The sequence below is a fragment of the Purpureocillium lilacinum genome, assembly GCF_023168085.1.
Source record: "Purpureocillium lilacinum CBS 284.36 DNA, scaffold_1, whole genome shotgun sequence".
NCBI classification, from domain to species: domain Eukaryota; kingdom Fungi; phylum Ascomycota; class Sordariomycetes; order Hypocreales; family Ophiocordycipitaceae; genus Purpureocillium; species Purpureocillium lilacinum.
In genome coordinates, this window is record NW_027072111.1 from 3,181,955 (window position 1) to 3,206,661 (window position 24,707).

Sequence of the window (24,707 nt, forward strand, 5' to 3'; positions counted from 1 at the left end):
TCCTCTTTTGGTCGTAGCATCCAATGCCGTCCCAGGCATATGTACAGCAAAAACTCATGGGCCATATCTCACTCACCATTAGGGCAAACCTAGCAGTACGCCGTCATCACCCACCCACCCAAAGTCGTCCATGAACATGGACCAGTCGACCTCCTGGAAGGGATCCGTGGAGCCCTGATTAGGCGCCTGGACGGGGCCGTTTGCGGCGCCCGACGTCGCGACGGCGTTTGCGTGGGGCGCAGTCGATGGCCCGGCGGCAGCTGTGTTGCTACTGAAACGAGGTTCTGCATGTCCATCAAAGTCAGTTTCAAAGTTCCTCTTGCCCGTGACTCGACTCGCCGGAGAGAAAAGGGGATGGTGGGGGTGGATGAAGGTGGAGGGGGACGGCGGGGGTAAAGGAGGGAGGGGGAAAGGGGGCGACGTACGCATCACGTCAAGAGCCTTGTTAACCCTGTCGGTACTGCTCTGGGCGGCGCGGAGGCCAAACTTGAAGCGCTCGAGGCACCAGTACGTGACACCGGCGCCGAGGCGTTCGGGCCACGCGCCGGGCGCCGGGCCGATCTGGGGGACGAGGTCCCTGACAGACCAGAACGTCTCCATGATGATGCACGCGCGATGAGGGAGGTCCGTGTCGCGGACCGAGCAGCGGAGGAGGGCGCCGCACGCGCGCTGGGCGAGGGCGTCGGCCTCTGTCGGGTCCATCTGCGGCGCGGCGGCCGAGGCGAGCGTGGCGACGATGATGGCGGCGGCGTCGACGTTGCTGCGGAGAGCCCACTGCGGCGCGTGCGTGAGGAAGTGCGTGCGGGATTCGAGGTCGAGGGACAGGGCGATGAGGGCGCGCGACGTGTTGAAGACCCGGACGGTGTTGGCCTTGAGAGACGGAGGGGGAGGGGATGTGGCGCCGGCGGCGGTATTATGCTGCTGCTGTGACGGCAGCGGAATGAAATAGTGGCTCTGGATCTCGAGCTGAGCTGCGAGGAGGCAGAAGCGTGAAATATCTGCGCGGCCATGTTAGCAAGATATACTGCGACAAAGGGCTGAGGAGCAGGTGGGCCACGGACCAGTGTCGTAGCGAACGAGCAGCGGCTTGAGAGACTCAAACTCGGTCTCCCACATGGCCACCATAGTGTTTGGGACGCCCCCGTTGGCGCTGATCTGAGCGGCCATTGCAGAGTGGAAGCGGTTGAGGAAGAGCTGCGTCTCGTACATGGCGAGCAAGTCTGTCCATATGTGAGATTCGAGCACTCGTCTGCATTGCGTGTCGTTATTTTGTATGGCAGGAGGGAAGATGCCGATGCTTGATGTTGTCCTGTCACCGTGTGAGTCGTCTCATTGTCTTTCGCCGTTCACTAAGCATTCAGGAACCTCACCTCTGAGAAAGCAGACAGCACGCGAGCCACGTCGACGCGGCCTCTTCATCGTTTGACTGAAAGTGCTGCCTCATGCCGACGGAGAAGTGTGGATGCGAGCCGCGCCCGGTGTGGCAGCCGAGCAGCTTTGCCGAGGTGGTGGCGATGCCGGCAAACATTGACGAGGGGTCGGTGACGAAGCGGATGTTGGGTAGGGGCCAGGTGCAGAGGAAGAGGAGGGCGTGGATGGATTCGAGGTTCATGGCGGGAACGGATATCATCTGCCAAATGTCTCGGCTGACGTGGTCGATGAGGGCCGAGAAGATGGCGCGATCGCGTGGGTAGCGGCGGCAGGCGACGTACAGGATGACCCAGAACAGGGTCGGGCTGGCCTCGAAGCACTCATCGGGGTCTTTTTTCCGAAGAATGGGGACGAAAGGGTGGTAGCACTGGAGAAATCTGTGGACGGCAGCGTCAGTCACACGCATACATATACGTTAGATTCCCTCTCGATGAGGTGAGTCGTATAGGGGCAGAGGTAGGCGCACTTTGAAAAGTACCAGTCAACGTCGTCGCCCGAGACAACAAGGCTGCCGAGCATGCGCGATTCGGTCGGCCCCGTCTTGGCCCGTCTCTCGGAGCCGTGCTGCGAGGGGCCAAGGCTGCTTGCCGTAGCTGGCGGCTCCGAGTGCGGCGTCGGGACTTGAGGCTGTGGTCTCAGCCCGGGGGCAACGCCGTTCGATGCGCCAGCAGACAATGAAGTTGCCGTTGCTGCTGCGCCGGCCGCGGGCGTCTGCTCAGGGAGCGCTGAGTACGTCGCTCGGGGACTGGGCGGCGTCCATGTCGTCTGGCCGCCGGCAGCGGGGTTGACGACCTGCTTGATGCTGCGCAGCTCCTGCTCAAGCTGCTCAAGCTTGCTACGACGTCGACGCGTGAGTGAAGGGACAAACGAGCTTCGCTTGAGGAAAGTACCTTCGCTTCGTGACTCGTTTGTGAGATTTGTCGACGACGCATGAGATGCCCAGCTTGGCGCACCGCTGACACGGCTGGCCGGGGACTGTGCTCGTCCTACAGCGGACCTGTGTATATTAGTGAGTGTGAGCTCTCGCTGGTGTTTCTCATGCCACATCAGGACGACATAGAGCCATCGTTGACGAGGCATGAGAGCAACGAACCTTGGAGTTGCGACAGTTGACGCACGCGACGTTGCGCCTCGTCCGGTCATCACTGTTGCCAGGCGTTGAGCCCGCCGCTGGTGTCGCTGCTCCGGCACCTGCACCGTCCGCCGATGGTGGCGTCGGTGCCATCCTGTCTCATGTCATGTCACCCGCCGCGGCCAATCGAGGGTTGCTTCTCGTTCTCGCGGGTGCTGTTTGAGTTGGGTTATGCGTCTCGGCGCACTGGCTCGACGGCCCTCAGTCGGCTGCCTACTTTTTTTCTGGGTCCTCGCGCAGGTGAAGGGGAAGTTGAGTGTAGGTGGTGACTCCATCAACAGCCTAAGCTTGGGAGCGGGCGCTGCTTAAACGCCGCTAATCCCGCGGGATTTGGCCCGTGTCACGTGGCCCGCCCGGAGCCGGTCTGGGTCCCTCTGAACACGGACCGGAATCGGGGGCGCCACTGACGCGGTCCTTTGACGCAGCCCAGCTACATTCGTTCTACTTACAAGTTAGGGATCCTGCCGCTGTTGTGGAGCGCGCCTCGGATTCAGCCTGCATGCTTCAAGTGCCAAGGCACGGCCCGCATCCCGTCCCTCGCTCACCTGGTCTTCTTGTCCTTGCGCGCCGTTTCATCCGGGTTGCCGTAGCCTGAGACCCTGTAAACACCAAGCAACTTCCAGAGCACCCACGCAAACCCAAGGCCGACGGCAACTGTTGTCCCCAGCCGAATCCACGCCGCACCCTCGTCCTTGAGCACGGGGACGAATATGGCGCTCGTAATGCGATTGCCAATGACGGGCTTCGGCGCGACGTGCCAAAAGCTTGTCTGAGAATCGAACAACCCATCGTATCCTAGTTGACGGCGGTCAAAGGGGTTGGTCGAAAAGTCCACTTCACCCGCGGTGTCACATGCCCAGAACACAGCCGGGTATGGAACTTCGATCGGGACGCTCCCGCTCGCAGAGGGCTTGAGGTAGCGAAGGTGGAGCGGGACCTCGGCCGTCCACTCCTCAGCCTGACCCGAGGCAGGTGGCGCCAACTCGAGGAGGAATCTGGAGCCCCAGGTCGTCGTGGTATACGCGGGCGCCTCCAGATCCACGGGCAAGCTCGTGTAGCGAGAGGCCGTCAGGTTCTTCGAGGCTAGAAAGAGGCTATCTTCGTACTGGTACCGATCGGCGAAGATGGTCTTGGGTAAGGTGACGAAAGCGTGAGGAGCACAGCCTGCATCGTCAAGGGGTGGCTTGGCGGAGCTGAGCTTGAGCTGCAATGTCGGATGCAGACCTGCGGGTTTCAGAAACTCGCAGCTGAAATGAGAGTCACTTGTTCTGTGGCGGGAGGGAAACGAGAAGACGGTAGGCGACGGCTCCTTTTTCTCGCCCAGAACGCTGAGCAGGCCTGCTACTCCAAGTTCGTGCAGCTCTGCCTTGACTGGAGTGTCCTGGGCGAAGATTCCTACTTCTGTTCTCCCCGATGAGCTCGGCACTGCAATCGCACGCTGTCTGAGGGGCCAGAATGGCGTCGCTATGAACGTCTGCGAGCCAGAGTCATACGACATGTCGAGACTCGCAGCCGTGCGCAAGTTGCGAAGCCGAGACTCGCACATGGCGTCTGACGATGGGCATATTGTCCCAATGCTGGACCCAACGAAGGCAGATAGATCGTTCAGCTCCTGGTAAAAATAAAAGGCATTCTTTTTCGTCCCAGATTCACTTGCCGCGACGACGAAGGCCTACTTTAGTAGTCAGCAGGCTGCTCAGACCCCTTTCAGGTGTGTTATCCATACCTCTGGCTTCGTGCAGTCCAACGGCGCGAATGCTTGTAGAGCAAAGCACAGCTTCGTCCTAGATTTTGTCAGCACATGAGTGTAGCAGGCGAAAGCAGGCCGCATTTACGCTTTATCCCCATCTTGTTTATCCGCGATGTATGTGACATGAAGGCCCGGCGATATCCTTGAGCCAAATGGGTCGAGAGTATCATATGCGACGGGACTGGCCCATTTCAGATGCAGCTCATCGAAGGCCGTCAGTAGGGTCGCGAAGTCCGGCGGCAGTTCATCCAGGGAGATGGACAATCGGTCCTGGCGAATTGATTCTGCGGACGGGCCCAAAAGGCCGGCTTCTTCGATCTGCAGCGTCGCAGGATCGATGTCCGCGCTGGGCCCCTGGAGAAAGGTGACTCGTTGCCGCATTGTTGCCGACACGTGTCTAGCCTGGCCGACGGTAGCGAAGAGATGCCGTCTGGTCCGCTAGGGAGAAGGCCCGAACAAAAGTACGAGTACTGGGGCTAGTACCCTAAGGACCACAGCGGATGGGAGGCTGTAGCTGACCGAGGCGTCGCGTATGGCAGTCTCGTGCTTCGGTATCGCTTTTGAGTGCTGAGATGGAACGGTTGAGCTCCAGCAGCTCGGTGTTGAAAGTGGTTGGTTGCCTTGCTGACCGGGGGGTGGTGGGCAGCTCGGCCAAGACCCGCCCAGATGCAGCCCGCTGTCGGGAAGGGGGATCACGTTGAATTAGGTGCGTGTCCTGGGGCCAAGGCGCTGCCCTGGCAGCCCCAGGTTCACACGCTGTGGAAGCGCTGTGGTGGGGGCCACCCTGCGTGCACTTCGCGTCCACGGGTCCATCGTGCGTTTTAATCGCGGGGGCCAGCGCCTCATCACAGCGGGTGAGCCTCCAAACCCCAGCGGCTGCAAGACACCAGGCTGCCCTGAGGCTGACCACGGGACAGGTCGTGGACCTCCAACGGGGGTCTTACAGCTGCCGTAACGCGGCTTGTCCAGGGAACGTACCCGCAAGTATTCAGGACGGAAACACCTGGCGAGGTTGCAGCAAAATTCCACGTATAAAATACCCAGCTTCTCACTGCCACCACTTTGGGCGACCGGGACAGTGCCACCCCACTAACCGCTTTGGGGACCGAGGCCAGCGTGAGTGAGGCAGCTGCGTTCGACGACAAATAGCCATCACCTCAGTCCTCCGCCTTTTGCTCACTGACCTTGCCAGCGTCGTGATGCATACTGCCCGTCTTCAATCATCTTTCACATCTTGCAGAGAGAAGACTTCCCAGCAATGAGCGTACGTCGCTGCCCGGCGCCTCGGCCACTCTCAGCCCCAAATACTTCGTGAGCAGCGCGACGAATATTATAGCTCTGGGCTCACCCGAGCTTCCGACCTCATACCCTACCCCATTGCCCGAACTCTCATCGACCGAGCATGCGTCCTGCCGGCCATTAAAGATGAGTGCGCAGCAACCATACGTCACCATTCGGTCGCGCCGACCGGCCGACACGAACGGCAACATTGATGGCGATTCTGCGGTACGTGACCCAGGCCTGTACCCGTCTCCGAGCCGCTGGACAGATGCCCGTCACTGCCTCGTTGACAAGTGTCACTGACAACCGCCACTAGGCCGCCGCGGGCTCGACGGAAACGCATGCCAGATCAGCGACACACGATATCAGCCGTACGAGCTTCCATGTGAAGCACATCAGCCAGTTCGCAAAGCGCCTGGAAGACGTACGTCAAGCTTACCCGATATCCCCTCCCGCACCGGGAAGCCTGCCAACACCCCATCTAGTCTGCCACGCGAGCCTTTCCGAATCGCGGGCGCACATCTCAGCGTTATAGCAAGGTGCAAGCCCTGCTGTTGCACTGGGGCTCCGACGACCTATTTGTCTTGCCCGAGCTAGAGGACTTGGAGAAATGCCTCCGCGACGAGTTCGCCTTTGGCACTGACATCTTTGCCATCCCATCCGAGAACTCTCATTTGGAGCTCATGATGCGACTTGGCCAGTTGATCAAGGAACACGAATCTCAGGACACACTGTTCATTATTTACTACGGTGGCCATGCGCGAATCGACGACTCGAGGCAGAGCACGTGGTGCGCGTGAGTTGAACCAAGCCCTCTACCTCAGCCTTCAACCTTCTGACATGAAGCAGCACTCGCGATGCAGACTCGCCTTGGCTACAGTGAGTTACTTACCTTGCCTAACTATGTCCAGATAGTGACTTACTCTGTCAGATGGTCCGCGATTCAAACGCTGCTTGAGCGGTCCAAGTCAGATGTCCTTATCCTGCTGGATTGCTGCGCCGGCGCAGCCAGCGCCACCTTCCCGAATGGCAACAGCATCACGGAAACGATATCAGCATCCAGCTGGGATGCTATTGCACCCGACCCCGGACGCTACTCGTTCACAAATGCACTCATCGAGGTGTTGCAAGAATGGCGCTTAAGAGCCTTTTCAGCAGCCATGCTGCACGCCGAGGTTTTAGCTCGCCTGAAGCACCCGCGGCCTATACAAATCAACGGGAAGCACTTCGAAGCTCGCTCGACGCCCGTTCACTTCATGATGACGGCCAACCACAAGGCCCCGAGCATCGAATTATGTAGGCTCCGCCCAGCTGAAAAGGTGCCTGCTCCGCTGCCACAAAACCACCTCGTCCTGCCCATCACGGGTCGTGCCCCCGAAGAACCAGACCCGATGTCATCCGGACTCGCAACTTCAGAGCCAAACGAGGATACTCCTCACGTCATGATCTCGCTGGCTCTTGAAGACGACCAAAGGCTTGACATCAACGCTTGGGAGCAATGGCTCAATGCCTTTCCAGCTCTTGCCAAGTTTGTCAAGGTCCAAGGTGTTTTCAAGAGTCACTCTACACTTCTCCTTGTCTCCATGCCAGTCATGGTGTGGGATCTACTTCCAGAAGACAACGCGGTCTCATTCGTTGCTTTTATTCGCTCCAACAACCTCGCGATACGGAAGACAGAGCCACCTCCGGTATCGGTTGAGACGAGAATAGCGCAGCCACGACGAGAGCATGTCGGCGCTGACGATGCATCAATATTCTCCGGTGTATCTGGGACCACTTTCGCGGCTACGGAGGCGGCTTCTACTCGAAACCCGTTCTCGGCAACTTCTGCACACAGATCGTTTGCAACTCCTATGAATACCATGTCCGGATCCATATCCCGTAGCCAACCACCAACCCCTGGGCAACCACATTCGCCTCAATCATATTCCCCAAGGAGTGGTCCATCTCGGCAAGTCAGACCAGTAGCTTCCTCTACCTCTCTCAACGCACTTCATGGTCCGGCAGCGCCCATGGTTTTCGGTCCGACTCCTACAATTAGCAGGCAAATGATTCTCAATCAGCAACAGTCCATGAGACGAACAACTTTCGGCGCCGATGTACCTGAACCGAAGCGGTTTTCCCCGCATGTCGAACGACGTCTCGAGGAATACTACCATAGAGAACCGCTGCCAAGCGACGGACAGAGCGCCTTCCTCGCGTCCAACCTAGGCATCGAGCCATGGCATCTCGAAGTATGGTTCCATCATCGCCGAGAGCGGGACATGGTTTCCCACAGGCTCGCTGCAATGAAGCTCAAGGATGTGACGCATGAAACCCGAGCAGGAGCGCAAATGATCTTGCCGGCAGACCTCAGCGATCTCCTTGGAATGTCAATTCCAGGACAAGTAACCTTGTTTGACCTGAGATCTCCAGCCGAGTATCAAAGGTCTCACATTCATGGCGCGATAAACTTGAGAGCTCCACAGTCATTCCTCGAGATTGCCCCTCTCGACTTGATCGAGCGGGCGTTCCCGCAGGAGCATGGACAAGAAGCGAGCTTGAAGTGGCGAGACGCAAGATGTCTCGTCTTCTACGCTCGGGGGCTGGAGTGGCCCTGGGAATGCCCTGCCGCCAGAATCATTCTGGAAAAGCTTAATGCTGACAACTGGTCTGGGAAGTGTTTTATCCTCAAAGGACACTACCGTGAGTTTAGCCAGTCCTTCGACCAGTACATTGTCGGGACAACCATGACCGATGGCGCCAAAGCATGGATCCAAGGACAAGGACTCAAAGCTGTCAATGATGCCGATATTCTGACAAGCCATGAGCAATATGCGGGATGGCTGTCGCATGTTGAAAGCGAGGATAGGGCCCGAACCATCTCAACATCGCCAACATCAACGTCTCAGCGTCTCGAGACTTTGGAGGCGCAAGAGAAGGAACTCGAGAAAGAGTTCAAGGCACAATATGGCTCTCTATTCAGGAAAGCCGAAGATCTCAGGTTGAGCCACGGCGAAGAGGACGAGTCATTTGACACCAAAGCCAGGTTTGTCGAGCCCCTCGACCGTGGGCTCGAGAAGATCCGTGGCATGGGGGCGGCGGCGATGCCACCCATCCACTACGCGCCAGGACATGCAAAAGTTGTATCAGAGGGTTACTTTGACAGGGCACACACGGAAGACGATGTCCCTGATGACTACGTAGAAGTGAGCCGAGCTGATGACTCGGCAGCCGGCAGTCGAAGAGCCGGAAGTTCGGCCTCTAGAGAAGCGAGGACCCCAGGTCAGGATTTGCCAGGCAGAGGACGTGGAGGCGGAAGCTTGTTGAACAAGATGTTCCGCCGCTGATCCTTGGTCGCGATACAGGGCTCAGGCGTTTGGAAACGTGAATCGCGTCGGCGTGACGGCGAGCATCCGGAATACTCTGGCGTTTGATTTTCGTCTCCTGCTACAGGTTGAGTGATGCATGAAAACTCTGTTATGATGTCCCGATACTGTCTCTGACTCGACTCGTGCTCGATACGGCGCTTACTTGAACGACACTCGTGATACCTACAGCCTGTCAACATCTGTCAGCGCGCAAGGGCATGACAGCGCAAAGGCTATCGCACGAAAGGCACTAGTTCTCGCAAAAGAGTCCCGACAAGCCAGGGGTTCGTTCCGGCCGTTCTTCGGCATGGACATGGCCCGTATCGCGAATACGACGTCACGTCTCACATTGCACAACCGTCGACATGTCGTTGCCACTCGCCCGGGTCGCCTGCGCTATCCTTGCTGTGCCATGATACTTGTGTGTGTGTTTTTGAGTTCCCATAATCTCATCAAAGACAAATGAAGGGAGGAAGTGAGGGAGGAAGGCGACCCAGGGTTACGGCTCTCTGCGATATTTGTCTCGGAAAGACACGGTTCCCCCCTCCCCAATCGTCCTTGTCCAAGGCACATCCACTCGCGCGCGCGCCTAGGCAAACTCTAAAGCCAAAGCAGGGGATACTAGACCTTCGCTTCTGTGATGAGCGGTGATCCTTCGTCCCCTCCGCGCCAGTGGCATGTTAATTTCGCAAACGAAAACGCCCAGAAACGTCTGGGTCCAGGGCACCGGCCCTCGACGCGTCCGGACATGCTCTGCCCCCCCTTTCCCCCAAATGCTTATGCTGACTGACGTTTCCGAGCGGCAGATTACGCTCGCGTCTGGAATCCCGTATGGGGTGTCCCGCGTGCGAGTGCCGGACTTGGTATCACTAGCAGCAGCAGCAAGACGCATACAGCGGCATGTGCAGTGTGCCGTGGGATACGACTCCTCGTTCCGGGGCATGGGGAAAGGGGGGGACGAGCGCTCCGGTGGAGAGCGGCGAGCGCGAGGGGGGGCGTGGGTTCGGCCTCGCCATGGGGTCGGTGATTAAGCGTCAAGATGGCCCCGGTGACGAGAGCGAAGATCGAGCGCTGTCCTACGGTGGCCCCCTTGGCGGCGGCCGCCCACGTCGTTCCCTGAACCACGCAAACGCCGCATCGGATCCGACGAGACACTACCGGACATCTGGTGGCCTTGCGTTGCTGAACGGTGGCGGGGCGACCCCATACGGGACTCAACTGCCTTGTTTTCGACACCTCGGTGGCGTGGTCGCCAAGAAAGTTTGATATACCATGGCACCCTGGAACGGACCGAGGCCGGCGAGCTCAGGGGCGCGCGCGCTGCTGAGTGCTGCTGATGAAGCCATCTCGAAGCAGGGAACTTGCCTCCTGCTGTCGTGGCCAATGCACGCACGCACGTACCCGAGTCTGTGTATCATGCCATTCATGCGGCTGCCTGCGTCGTCCACACGGTCGTGGCTGGGCCGCATGACTCTCGAACGCGGGATCGTTCCCAACACTAGTGGGTTGACGTCCCTGGCTCGAGGGCACGACAGGCTGCCAATAACTGCTTGGCACTTGTCCCGAGGCATCTCACCAAGCCGAGTGCCGGTCTTGCCTGGGGGACGCCTCTAAACTCAGGGGGTCTCGCTGGCCTGCCGGCAGCAACGTTGCCACGTTACTCCCTGCGGCAGACGGAACGCGTTATGATATCAACCACCCATCCACTTCCGTTATCTTGAGCTAGCGGTACCTTAGACTTTGATCCAGCTTCTCGCGTGGGGATGGACTGGCCCGTCGCGCGCCCAGCGCCCTAGAGGGGCAGGCTGCCTTCCGGCCGACCCGGTCCCGGTCTGAAATCGACCGAGGATACATACACTAGTCTTTACACCGCATTGCAAGGAATTGCTATCGTACTTGCGGCGTTAGTTAGCTGGACAGGGGATGCTGCCGTCTTCTCGTGGCCAGCGGCAGCAGGGGGCAAGCGTATGCAGTTGGCTCCGGTTTGGATGTCGTCCGTTGACTCGACAGATGTCAGCCTAACCTCGTACCTCCCTGGCGGCTGGCCTTCCGGAAAGATGATCGACCGGGCACTCTAGCTCGTATCCGGCAGCCCGTGAAGGCGTACACTTGTGTGACGACGCTTGCATTTCAAACCTGCCTGCACATTCACGGAGCACACAATATTTGCCCGTGACGTCCGGGTCGCAACCCTGAACCCAGCAAATATAGTTTTGCGCCAGGCTCATCGTGTTTTGCTGGCGCGTTTAGGGATCGGTGTCGCCATTGCCCAGCGTTGACGCCTGTCCCATTGACGAAGGCAGCCGGAATGGTGCAGCTATGGTGCCACGGGACAATAGCTCGAAAATAAAACTATTCGTAGGAAACATTGCCGAAATACACATGCATGAGCCATGCCGCATACTTGACATCTGTTCCTCGACCGGGGTGTTGGCCGAGGTGGCACGTCGCGAGAGCCCCGGGGTCCTAGACAGCAGAAGTCCTGGCCGACCGTCACAGAGAGATGCCAGTTTTCAGGCTCAGATGGGAAATCTCACTGACTTTTCTTACCACAGAAAACGCGAAAATGTGACCGTTACTCGGTAGTACAGGCAGCGACAAGTACGCGGACAGCAACCAAGGTGGGCCGACCAATGGATGAAGTTGTCTCTCGTCCGTATTCGGTGTGCAGTGCTCAGAGGGCGCATTCATGCCGCAGCCCTAGCGCATAGGGCACTTGCAGATGGAGTTGAAGTTTGCTGATGACGAACCCTCCGAACTGCGCTTACACATCCCCTATACCTATTGCTAGCGAGTCAGGCCAGCACCATCTGCTTGGCCACCGAAGTGCCAAAATCCGAGCTCGGAATTACAAGCCGCTTTGTACAGCAAGTCGGATAGCAAGTTGGAACCATTGTTTGAAGTGCTTCGTGACCCGCCAGGGGGTTCGTGGAGCAAACCTACTCCTCGGCGCGGAACTTGCGTGTCACAAACTCCGCAGGAAGGATTAAGGTTTAGCTGGCCATGCCCAGGGCGGGACTCCTAAATGCCGTATCGAACGTGCAGTTGGCGTTGAAGTATCTGGGTATGTGGAGAAGTCATTTTCGTAGCAATCAGCCAGGAACAATCTGGCCGAGGTTGTGATGATGCCTGTACCGAGCGACGAGGATCAACATTGCCGCAATGGGCGGCGGCTCACGCGGCTTGAGCGAGCCTGGTGGATAACAACGGTGGGGCGCCTTGGTTTTGTTGTCGCCAGTTTCAGGCCGGACGGTGGCCCGTGAGCGTGTCGACGACCCGGTTTGCTGGCGGCTTCCCGAAAACGCGAGGATGTTGTGGATGCAAGACATCTGTGAACCGTTGGTATAGGATGGGGGCAGGCAGCTGTAAGCTGCAAGGCTCTGTTGGTCGCACGTAACCAGACCAACGGGTTTTCTTGCCAAGTGCAGTTGACCTTGCGAGTGTGCGACCCCGTGTTGCTGCGCTGTCAAGTGTGTATCTCGCTCTCGACGTTGAATCCCAGCCGCAACACTTTGGGTGTCGGCGACTTGCATAGTGAGAACAAGGCCATGCTGATGTCTCACGGAGTCGTCGTGTTCGAGCGCGTCCACCCCTCCCTGTGACCGCGCTTGGAGCTGGTTATCCCGCTGAGGCGCAACTTCGTGTCATAATGATGATGACAATTGAGGCGTGTGAGAACTGTCTAGTGAAGATGGCGATCGATACTGTACCGATCGTTTCGGGATAGAAGGGAAAGCCCATTCATCTGTATGTCGGCGCTGTCTCTCCCACAGAGTCTTGGTTCACCTCAGGCCAGCGTTTGTTCAAAGTGTCGACCCACATTTCGGGGCACTCGAGTGCGGTCCCCGAGCCGTTCGAAACGCCAAACAAGGGTTGCATCGAACGAGCGGGAGACTATCGGAGCGCAGCCACGGGCTCGAATCTGAGACCTGCCTCACATCATGGAACGTGGCAGTGACAGTACTGAGCCGGTGTGCTTCATACGGCCTCATCAGTCCGTGCAGTCGTTGGCTGTTTTCAATGAGGTTGCCGCGGGATGCGCGGACGGAATATGTTTCTGAACACTGCAGTTGCGGTGCAAGTCGAGCAGCTCCTATCGACTCTTGCCCGTTTCGGAGATGCATAACCAAAAGGAGAGAGCCGGTCGCAACCGCTCCGGATGAGATGGAACGGGGACGTCGGCCAATCATACCAGAAAGCAAGGGCCTGTCGTCGTAACCACGAAACGGAAGCGTCCAGGCGAATGGATGACACCGGCGTGAATCTCCCCGAAATGCCGCCCGGCTCGGGGCATCATCAGGCAGGCCTTGGTGCTGCCGCGGGAGGGAGCATTGACCAGTCCAGGCTCGGCCGATAGGCCTCTCCACAGGTGCCGATCTGGCAGCTAACAGATGTCAGGACGCTAGCTCCATGCACCCTTCCAAAGCCCCCACGGCACATTGGATCAGCATGGATGGGCCCTGCAAGGCGGCCCTGGCGAGGCCAACTTCCCGTGAACGGCAGTTCGATTGGGCGGGTGGTTCCTGTTCGTGGCAATGCGCTGTGGAGCCACGCCAGGGTGCGTCCAGCGGGCTGCCAGTGAGGTGGATGGGCGGGTGCCTCCAGGCCGGAGAGGCCTGGTGATGCGCAGGTGCCAGGTCAGGGGCCCGCCCAACCGGCGAACCTGTGGGCCAAGGGATTAGTGATTCTCAGTCAGCGGGAATTTCCGTGAGCGCGCACGCAATCAACGGCACCAGGCTGGTGGCGGCCAACGAGAGGCGGGCTCGGGCCCTCGAATCCCGGGCGCCAGACGCCCGTCGCATCGTGGCCCATGGCCAAAAGGAACGTCTTCCATGACGGGCACAGCGCAGCCACGGGCTCTCCGTCCCGCTGCTCACGGCCGTTCGCGTGCCCGCCCAAGCCGCCTCGGAAACTGGCCAATGCTCGTCGCCGGTCCGGGTGGACTGCCGCCACCCGTACCTGGGTGGGTGCGCGCCCCGTGGCTTGCAAGTCGTCGACTCCGCCGCGAAGCCCTATTTCTCCGCCTTCCTTCAGCTCGTCAGTGCACTCCCTCGCTGCCATCCGTGCCATGACGTGACCCCCCGATATTTCTCGCGGTGCGTGTGCTCCGCCGGTTGTCGTGGGGCCGTTAATGCGGTCTACGGTCCTTGCAAGGGTCCCCTTTTCGTTTGCGAGGCGGCGTTGCTGGACTTCGGAACTTCGTGCTGAGCGCAGTGAGCTGTTGTACTCCATCCATGCTTTGCACGTAGTGCGGATTGGTACCGCTCGGATTGCTGTTGGGTTTGCCGTGTACATTTCCGTCCCCGCGGAGTGGTGGTTGTGGCAGAGGCGTGATGCCGGTAGTTGTGAACTTGAGCCAAGCAATTGACAACCGAGGACGTCGGGAGCAGACGGCGGGTGCCGCCTCAGCTGCCGCCTCAGGCGCCGCCTCCGGGCACCTTCCCACCTGGAGGAAGCAGGAGCAGGAGGCACCACGACGACGCAGAGACAGGAAGGAGCGTTGCCTCGCGTCATGTGACACGCCTTGATCCTCCCGCATTCACTTTCCAACTGCATCGCAGCGAGCTTGACATCTGACCTCGGAATCTCGTGCAGATTCGGCCTCGCCCGTGACTCGCTGTTTCACTCAACAATGGCGGTGCCCCGTTGCAACGACACCGCAGCATCTTGGTACCTGATGGCCGGCGTCCCAACGCTCAGGGCCATGCGGCAGCCACAACCAGCTGCGCTGACATGTGTCACTCCACCCACACTGGCACCGATCTGGGCCCGACAGATCGCCAGCTGGGCCTTGCACCACTTGGCGAACCAGTCGCATCTTCTGATTTGGCTGACGCATCACCGCTGGCGTTGCCTGTCCGGATCTTGGAACAGCTGTCAGTGTATGTACAATCATGCACGCTTGACAGGGGCACGTCTCGACGCCTGGCATTGAACTGACCCCCTTGTGGAAGCTACGGCTGGATGCTGTATGGATGTCCATTTCATCAAGCCGGCCCGAGATCGCCTTTGAACTTTCTTAAGGATGCTACTGGCTCAGACAGTGCCGGGGGTGAAGGCGATTCGCCTTTCGACGATGGAACAACGTCCACGTATGGGCAAGCCACGATGCCAATCCCGCATCATGCATGCGGCATACCACCCGTGGTCCTGCGTCTCTTGAACGCGACTGTTTCGATGCCCCCTTCACCGTCCGAAATACTCGAGCCGAGATCGGTATTGGTAATGTCTTGATCACCTATTACACGAGGACGGATCGCCACCATTGCTGTGCTCCTGCACCAGCGCCGTTTAAGGGCTCCAGCTCAAATGTCTGAGCTTGTGCGACGGAAACAGGGGTCACAGCGGTAACTGGGGGCTAGGCAGCCCGAGACAACGGCACCGGCAAAACCTAAACAACGAGGGAACGAGCAGCGTTGATGCCAGCAAACCTGGGGAATGGTTGCTCGCCTGACTTATCCTTTGTGGCAGCTACATAGCGTGGCGCCAAAGGGGGCGTCCACACTGCCCTACTGCGCTTGGGACAGCGTTGCAGGCGTCCAAAATTTTGGGGCCGAGATTTTCGGATCTTAGCGGACGGAGTTTGTCGACCGAAATTCAGACGGCAGCGCACATCGTCATCGTGTTCATCGGTGAAGGAAGAGGAGCAGCAACAGCCTCGCACGCCTGTTGCCACCTCGACTTTGGGCGTCGCCACGACTCCCCATCTCCATCTCCCATCCAGGCTGGGCTGAGACTTGTGGTGTTGGGAAGCAGCTCATGTCGCACATACGGCGGCATCCCACATTCCACCGGGCGGTTCAACATGGCGGACAGTGACCTGCAGCTGCTGCACGCCGCCTGGCTGGCGATGCGACAAGATGTCCCGCGAGTCCGTTCCCGCAGGTCGCTGTCACCCAACGGCGCTGCCGGGCGGTCACCCAATGCAGGGAGGGCCCGGCCTGGTGGTGCGGGTTGGCTTGATGACAAGTCGCTCACTCATCATGTGGCTACCGAGCACGAGTACCCCCATGGCTTTCGTGCCCGTCTGTCAGGCACAGGTGTCTCTCGGGACCTGCCCGTGGTCTGTCGAACTCGAGATGGCTTTCGCTTGGTGCGCGTGGCCCTGCCTCGACAGCAGGTTTCCGTTCTTGCACGCATCGGAACTCCCGACCTGGCAAGGCCCATTGGGAAGGGCCCCTCGGCAACCATCGTCAACGGATGGGGGTGTCATGGCGCCCTAGTGCACCCCCTAGCGCGCGTTCCGGCTTGCCATCAACGTCAAAGACCTGGCTCGCGACGACAGCTGCCTTGCCGTGTGGGGTCTGGGTTGGTTTATTCGGGCACCGCCAGAACCAAGTGTCAGCTCAGAGTCGCGGTCCCTTTGTTCTTGGCCCCATGTCGACATCGCTGTTACGGCCGCCCGACGCCGTGGCTGGGTCAGCGTGCCTAACTCCAGTCGACACACGTTGCGAACGACTTGCTTGCATTCACCACACCCTGGACATCCTTCAAACCCCTGCCCACACCCATCTCGAAGGTTTCGTCGTGGTCGCCGCCGGCGTCGCCAGCACCCCGACGTCCCAGGCCCACCCCGGATCTCTCCTGGCCTCTACATAACACGCGAAACCACCTGGGCTCGCCTGCCTGCTTCCTGCGAGTGCGTCAACCAGGCACGCCCCTATGGCACCGCTGGCAGGGCACGGGCCTCAAGGAGCGCGCGCCTCAGCTGCTCCAGGCCTGCCCCCAAGAGGCTACCAGCGTCATCCTGTCAGGTCATGTCTCTCTGGGGGATGAACGGCGCCCCTCTTCCCGCGCGACTCACCCGTCACCCTGGGCCTGGGGTGAAAGCCAGGTGCCACTGGCGCGCCCCCCTCCCAGGGTCAGCCACCCACATCTTACATCGTATCCCACACGCCCCCCGTGATCCACGCCTTGCCTCAGCGGCGGACGGACACCCTTGCCGCGAGCCAGCTCACTAGCGGCTCATTCGCGCTTCTGCTGGCTTTCTATCTGACTTCCTGAATCGCGAAATCTGGCAGCTCCGAACCGCGGGCCCAGGTGCCTCTTGTCATCGGCAAGGTAACCCGCATCTGTGCTCGGCGACCACCACTACATCCCCAACCCTTCGTCAGGAGCTGCCAGGCCGGGGCCTCCCAGCCATGGGAGGCAACCTTCCTTGCCAACGTGTCGCTCGCTTGGACAGGGGACTCTGCCAGATCGGCCACTGCGCCGGCCAGGCTCTCACAGCACAGAGGACGAGGTGCTGGGCCGCACCATTCTATCGTGTTCCTCGTCGACGCGGGCGCTGGCGTAGTCTTCCACGGCTCTCTTGTACCATATCCGGATGCGAAGCCAGTTCGGACTGGTCGACATGCCGTCGGCTTTTTCCGACAGGGCTTGGGAGCTTAGGTCAAGCAACACCTTTCTCGCAACAGAGGTTCGAAGGCCTGTTGACAACTTAATAATAATCAGACTCGGCCATCAGTCCGCCGTGGGGATCGTCCCGTGCGCCTCGCGCAACTTTAGCTTGTGTGTGCCGGCTCTTGCAAATCGGCTTCCCACCAAACCACTCAGACATCCACTGCGGGCCTGGCGGCGTCCTCATTCCGGAGTCAAGGTCTCTAGTATTACCCTTTCTGGCTGTTTGATCCGTCCCCCTGTTCAGTGATCTGATTCCCCATCTCTGCACTCCCTTAGGGCTGCCGCCGTCTCTCTCTAGCGGACCGGCACTTTCAATATACAAAAGGTGTGGGACATCCCACCTCCATTGATTCGGTTCGTCGGTTTGCTACTTCGTCCTTTCCATTTCTTGGCTTCACCAACATTACACCTGGCACTACTAGACGGCCCTGTCACGATCATTCCGCCACTGCAGCGACCCTGGTTTTCGAAGACCCAGGTTATCGGAAGAGGGTTCAAGTCTGTACCCGACTTGGCTCGTTGGGCATCTATCTGTCGCATCTCACCGTCGCTGGGCATCCTTCTCGTCCTTGGACATTCGTCGTAGCGGGCCCGGGGGACGGCATAGCCTACTTTGACCGGCCCATCATCGAACCGCGACTGGCAAAGTCCATCTGTGGGTGATTCAGCCTCAGCCAGCGTTGGCTCGGTTATGGAAGAGACCCTTCCGCGGTCCCCGGAATCGATCTCTATCACTCAGCAAGACCTGCAACGTCAGCCCAACATGTGCACGCTCACCGTGACTACGCCATCGCCGCATTCAATGTTCAGGAACGAGTACTCCTGGGACAGCACTCGACCGTCGCTGGAGCTGTCCCGACCTCGCGCCGAGAACAAAGCGGTCTCTCTTCCGTCCATCCGTCAGGTACGGAACTGCCGAAGCCTCTCGGCTTGGAAACTCTTGCTAAAGCACGACTAGACATTCCCTGAGCTTAACCTCGATGGATCGCTTCCTGAGCCTCACGCAAATAGGATGCCGGTCCCACGGCAAACGAGTGCCAGTGTTCCTGGCTCGCGAGACACCTCGGAATACGTTCACTCGCCAAACTCCAAGCGGCGCCGAATTTCTATCGATGACGAGCAGTCGAGTCTTCGTGCCAAGCAGGTACCAAGGCTCTACCGCAGTCCTGAACGACCAACTTCTAGGCAGCTTGCTTCACCTCGCCAGGAACACGCACTCCCAGGGGCGCCTGGGTCCTGGACGAGATCCCCTCGAGGCGATTCGTACGGCAGAAGCAACCTTTCTGCACGACTTGACGCCCACAGCAGACCCGAATCCCGTTCTACGTTGCCGGCCCTGCCACCACCGGTCAAAACTGATCTAGACCATCCTGGATCGATGCAGCGCCTTCGGGACCCGATCGCCGGGGTCGTTGACCGAACATCCATGTATCACGCGCAGGACTACCCATACGCATATCAGCAGCCGGGTCGATACCAGTCCGTGTCATCCAGCCCCGCTCGTCCCTTCGATCGCGCACCTTTCTCCGCAGGAACAAGTTATGGACCGCCATATTCAGAAATGGCTCGCTATGGAAACCTGGGTGGCATGGGTATGGGTACCGATGCCAAGCAACGAAAACGACGGGGAAATCTCCCTAAAGAGACGACAGACAAGCTCCGCGCCTGGTTCGTTGCGCATCTGCAGCACCCATACCCGACAGAAGATGAGAAGCAGGAGTTGATGCGCCAGACGGGCCTCCAGATGAGTACGTTCTCGTAATGATTTTTTCTGCAATATTGCCCATTCTCGGACCAAGCAGAAGCTAATTACCTGTCCTTGCAGACCAGATTTCCAACTGGTTTATCAACGCCAGACGGCGTCAGCTACCGGCGATGATCAACAGCGCAAGGGTCGAGTCGGACGCAACGAACGGCCGTGTTGTAGGCAGTGCCAACACAGAAAGCAAGATCCTCGCCTCCACGGAACACAATGGCGATTACGGCGCACACAGCAGGCGGGCCGAGGCTCTACCCCTAAGCGACGGCGAGAGTGCCGCGTACGACGACGACATGAGTGATGGTTTGCGGAAGCGCAGAGCGGGCGATCCGAGCCGGGAGAGTGTATAAATTTCATGAGCGGTTACCCAACTGGTTGATCAACACATTACTTGGCCACCGACCAGATGATACATATGTCGGATGCCTACATGAGGTCACGAAGCACAGATACGAGGTGGACATAATTTGCGTCTGATTTTACTGGCTCGTACGGGCGGATCATAGCGACGACAAGTTTCTGGTGGAGTTGCTTGGGACTGTATGATTTTCCTTTGGAACGAGCGAGTGGTCTTCAGACATGCCAGGTCGGATCCATCCTCCGCGAGCTTCTGTGTTGTAACTTAGTCGCCTCCAGGCCGGGGCTGCCACTTCTGCTGAGAACCCGCTTCGCGAGAGTAATCAGAAACCCAAGAGTGCTAGTTCCTTGAAATTAGGATACTCTAGTGAAACCGCCTGGTGGCAGATTTCAGCTGACCACGTTCCCTCGTATGCAGCTTAGTTTGGCACCTGTCTGTCACGGATCGGTACCAGATCAAGCATTTCCGACCGAGCGTCTTCTCCACCCCCCGTTCGCAAACACCTCGTGCCAGGATCGGCAGAGAACCACCTACCGCAATCATCAGGCTCGGGCTTTGAGCCGTCTATTCTCGAGTAGTACTACTTCTCGTCGGCAGTTGCGGGCCGCCAAGGCGATCGCCCGCTCCGCGAATATCGTGACGCAACGACTGACTGCCCAAATGTAGAGCCAAAACCGAACGAACGTCAAAGATGGACTGCTCGATGTCCAGTGCCGCTGACGCTCGCATTGTGATAACCCGAACTGTGTCCACCACCCGAGCGTGCGCATTGACACGATTACGGGATGTGGGATACAAGGGAGGTGGTCGACAGGCCCAGCAACGCGTTGTGGTTGCCAGACAGTACGAGTAAAGGCTGGCTGGCTGGGGTTGCGTGTGGGGGCTTTGCGTGTCTCGCTGCCACCCATCTACCCATGCCCTGGCCTCCTGGGCATTGCCATGTTGCGCGGCACCGGTCTGGACGGTGTGGGTCGAGAGAGGCAGCTCCGCCGCTGCGGAGCGTGGGCCGAACTTCCCTGCCATGGAGTCATGCAGTCTGATCACGTCTTATGGCTCGGGCGGCACCCCGGGCTGCCAAGGGCTTGATGAAGCACGTCGGTCATGCGGATGGGGCAAAGCCGCTAGCAATTCTGGACCAAGAGCTCGATGCTGCGTGCATGGCATTGAAGCCATTCAAGAAGAGGTGTCATGCCTCGACGGTCTCTCACCAATAGAGACCGAAGAATCGCCGAGTCGATAGTTAACATCTTGGGTGCAGTGGATGAATTACCGATACACCTTTGGCACGCATTACCAGAACGAAGCTGACGCCAATGTGGTTTTATTCAGGAGTGGCAGAGGGGAGACTCACGCATCCACCCGACCACGTCCCGATGCCCTCCTGCCCACCTGTCAAGCCGCTTCGGTGGCAAAGACAGGCATCGAAACCCGGCCACGGCAAAATCCGTCATCGGCTAATTGTAGCGTCGTTGATGGAGCGCCAGAAGGCGTGTCCGTCACCTGTGACAGGACAGCCAGCTTATGCATGCCGAAGATCTTCGCGGATACTAGTGCAGCCGCAGGAGTATCCAGCAGCGGCAGAAAGCCAGTCCCGCGGAAAATGCCCATGCTCAGGAAAGGAGGCATCCAGGTCCTCGTCCTGTCAAGACTAGGCGGACTCAGGGGTCAGAAGGGATGGCTGCGCAGGTTAGCGGGGGGTTGTTCGGTGCCACCCCATACTCTGGGAAGCCTGGCCCTCGCGACGGAAGCTTGGCTCGGGCGTCACAAAGCCTTGGGGCACCAGCAGCGTGCCATGGTGGAGAATATCGGAAGAACAAGTGGAAGCAGAACTCTCCCAGTTCTTGGAAAGATCGTTTCGCTATCGGCCAAGCTGTGGGCTTGACAGCGGGTCTGACTTCAGGCGATCCACACTCCGCACTTTGTGGCCCCGAGCGGCCCCTCCAGGGTGGCCATGGTAGAACAAAGTGTCAAACGTAAACGTGCTCGGCTGGACCGACAGGACAGGCAGCGGCCGCTCAGTGACAGGTGACGGCCTGGGACATGGCCCGGAGATGGCTTCCCAGCAAGGTCTAGGTTGGAAAGACCGCATCGTCCCTGTGCCGTGAAGCCCATGAGCCAGTTGCGCACGACACAAATTGGGGGTCACAGGCGGGCTTCGGGTAGGGCGCAGGGACGAGCCCGCTCGAGGTTGCGTTGGCAGGGCCGGCCATGGTACGGGCAATTACCGCCACTCTTCATGGCAGCACAGAGCGAGCCGAACATGGGACCGCTTAGATGAACCGGGCAGATCGACGCAGCAGCGGCCCGTGGCGGGCGACAAGCAGGCGTGGCATCACGTCGCAAGCGGCACACTGCGACTTGGGATACCAAACACGGAGCGGCGGGCGGCAGCTGGAGAGGGCGCGGCGCGGATCAGGCATGGCCGGGAACATGGGTCAAGACCCAAGTGTCGTCGAAGCAGCCTGTGGAGGGCAGGTGTCAGAAGGAAAGACCTCCGTGAGCTGCGAGTGGCTCATCCAGGGCCCGCACCGGCGCCCATGCCATCATCCATCAGCCTGACAGGGGTACGCCTGATGGACCCGCGGCTTTTGGGGCGTGTCATGGCGTCTGTTCAGGAACGGGACTGGCCCTGCACGCGTGGCTCGGCCTTGTGGCCGCTGGCGACGGCGCTTGTGTGGCGTCTGTTTGACTGTGGAGGCTTGACAGGACCGCAGGGTCGGGGGACTCTCTAGGGCCGTGGCGTGCGAAGCAGCGCGGGCGTGCTCGCCGGCGCCGACGCGGACCGGTAACAAGACGCAGACGCAGACGCAGGCACAGAAACAGACACGGAACTAGAGGGGCACCGGCCGGCGGTCGAATGGCCCTGCCGGGCATCGAGGAGAATGACCGTGACGCAAAGGAATTTGCCTTGAAGCGATAGTCGGGATGGTGCTCGCTGGTGTTTGTCGCCCAGCCCTCTGTACGAGTAACCGTTGTTAGTATGTACAGGGCCCACTGCTGGGTCAGTCCGTTGCGCCTGCCTTCCTAAACTGCAAACTCGCCTTTTCTGGGCAGTTGCGAAGCAAAGCTTGTTTCTTTGGTGGCTGCACCTGCCTTGCGTCGACCAGCCTATTACGAAGTGCTCCAGGGAATGCGGCAGGAACCCAGCGGACTTGCCTTCTCCATTTGATCAGCTGAGCCCCATGGCCAGTCAAGAGAAGCGAAGCGGTAAGCGAGCCTCAGTGACGGACCCTGAAACCCGCGTGGCGCACTGCTTCCTCTCGTCCTCGTCCATGATCAATCAGTCCCTCCGCTGTGCCGGCGGCAAGCTGATGGATTCTTGTGGCTTCGAATGGCGGCAAGGAATCTATCCCAGCATATCCCTGCGCCAGCTCTGCATGCGCCACAGCTGGGGCCACGCTTCGATGTTGGGCGCGTGTGCCGGAGAAGAGCGACGTCGACTTGTACGTACATGCGCTCCTCAGATGGTGATGCACAGCCAAGTCTAATACTGCCCATGCTCCTAGCAGCAGAAAAGTGCACCAGCGCGTCGATACCGACTCCACAAGTTGAGCCACTTGTAGATCCTTCAATTGCCGGACCCTCGGGCCATCGTCCCAGTCGCCGACACGCCGCGCAAGCCACACCTGCTTAACGCCCACACAGCTTGGGCGACGCCCAGGCTTTGGCGCCTCGCCGACGCCTCACTTGAAGGGTGTCGCCGGCGAACAGCAGGGCATACCCCTTCTGGAGTCGCGGACCCTGGCCCCACGACTTATCACGCAAGCCACTCTCAGCCAAGAGACTGCTGTTCCGCAACGCACTTTTGTGCAGGTCTCGTATGGAATGTACAGCACAGTATGTGGTCCTGCGAACGACAAGATTGTTTCTCCTGAGCCAGATCAGTTTGACTTCAGGGGCGTGCGCTCACAAACGACAAGGTTGTGTCGACTTCCAGATGAGCGGATACCCGCCACACGTCTTTCTCGCTTATCGAGAAGGGCGGCCACCTATTCCTTGCCGATATTGTTGCGTTTAATGGACCAGTGCGTTGTCTCGCTCATGCTGCCGCTGTCGTCTCGCGCAGCCCGGCAAGCAGCAGGTGCTACGATCGTTACCGAGTCAATCATCACGGTATGAACGGGTGATACGTAGATGGGCGACATACATCCGGGACGCGGCCAGAAGGATGTACACAATTCTTTCTGTCAACACCACCCTGGCAGCATTGACAAGACAGCATTAGCGCCTGGGCAATGCGCCAGCGGCGCCACCGCGCCTAAACGCCAAAAGTTGACTCGGTCGGTACGAAGTGCTTCCGAACCCAACTTCCCAGTCAGGGATTGTCGACGTTGGTCAATGGTACGGCGAACAGCTTGAGGGAGTTGCGAGTGAGTTGGCTGACAGGTGGAAGCGACGCCGAGAAGCACTGCGCAGCTTGGCGTTCCGCGAGATCTTCCGTGTCGTGTTCTAGACGCCGCTGATCGCACTTCTTCAACAAGCTATGACGGATCTTGGCCGAGGCAGCTCGGCACTACGGACACCCCTGCGGCTTCACAATGTGCTTGAAACACCAGGCGTCGATTGGGCTCCCGCATCGTCAGACCCCTGCCATCCCGAGCAAGATGGCCGACGGATGAATGTCCCATTACAGCGATGCTGACCTGCGCAACATTGAGCTGCCCACTGTGCCGCGGACCGCATCCACGTCGCCGCAAACGATGGCAATCTGCCTGGTTGGGGAAATGGCATATGGAAAACGGGTTCATGATTCCTAATCCAGGCCAAGAAGCGACGACGTCACGCTTGGCCGATTTCTCTTGCGATGCTCTGCCTGTATGGGGAATGGCGCACAGGTATGGCGATGAACCTGTGGGATACCTTCCTGAGGCCGGCTTTGCCTGGCCCTGCCAGGCGCTGGATATCGTCAATCCGATTCGGCCGCTTGCTGGCTCGGCACCCGCAATCAATATGTGGCTTGGTGACTTGTCGCGCTTGGGTCTCGTTGCGGAGCAGCCCACGAAAATCGCATTACCGCTGATGGTCGGGCGGCGCGCATACTTGTACAAGCAAGCGGGCGGGCGACCTTGGCTTGGCTCGCCCAAGAGGTCACCTGTGCTGTCACTGCCAGATGGCCCCGCCCGCACGTAAGATCAATATCGAGGCCTGGTCTGCCGGGCTGGATAGCAAAGGAAAAATAACTAGTAGGGAATAATTCCACTTTGCTGGATATAGCTGATGTGGGAGCAGGGCTGTTCTTGTGC

General features: G+C 59.1%; 4 protein-coding genes across 4 annotated transcripts; 2 read left to right on the forward strand and 2 right to left on the reverse strand.

Annotated features, from left to right (window-relative positions):
- Window positions 1-78: 78 nt before the first annotated feature.
- On the reverse strand, window positions 79-2,511 carry PLICBS_000678 (uncharacterized protein; the record flags this gene model as incomplete). Its single annotated transcript, XM_065599645.1, has 6 exons — window positions 79-284; window positions 426-998; window positions 1,062-1,309; window positions 1,371-1,808; window positions 1,898-2,266; window positions 2,477-2,511. 6 exons carry the CDS (start codon window positions 2,509-2,511, stop codon window positions 79-81), a joined length of 1,869 nt encoding a protein of 622 aa, XP_065455717.1.
- Window positions 2,512-3,104: 593 nt separating this feature from the next.
- Window positions 3,105-4,109, reverse strand: PLICBS_000679 (protease B nonderepressible form; the record flags this gene model as incomplete). Its single annotated transcript, XM_018318295.2, has 1 exon — window positions 3,105-4,109. The coding sequence occupies one exon, from the start codon at window positions 4,107-4,109 to the stop codon at window positions 3,105-3,107; it is 1,005 nt and encodes a 334-aa protein (XP_018183820.2).
- A 1,629-nt stretch (window positions 4,110-5,738) lies between these two features.
- Window positions 5,739-8,923, forward strand: PLICBS_000680 (uncharacterized protein; the record flags this gene model as incomplete). Its single annotated transcript, XM_065599646.1, has 6 exons — window positions 5,739-5,819; window positions 5,911-6,018; window positions 6,080-6,390; window positions 6,444-6,473; window positions 6,526-7,139; window positions 7,602-8,923. 6 exons carry the CDS (start codon window positions 5,739-5,741, stop codon window positions 8,921-8,923), a joined length of 2,466 nt encoding a protein of 821 aa, XP_065455718.1.
- Window positions 8,924-18,908: 9,985 nt separating this feature from the next.
- PLICBS_000681 (uncharacterized protein) lies at window positions 18,909-19,456 on the forward strand (the record flags this gene model as incomplete). Its single annotated transcript, XM_065599647.1, has 2 exons — window positions 18,909-19,095; window positions 19,173-19,456. The coding sequence occupies 2 exons, from the start codon at window positions 18,909-18,911 to the stop codon at window positions 19,454-19,456; spliced, it is 471 nt and encodes a 156-aa protein (XP_065455719.1).
- Between the last annotated feature and the right edge of the window lie 5,251 nt (window positions 19,457-24,707).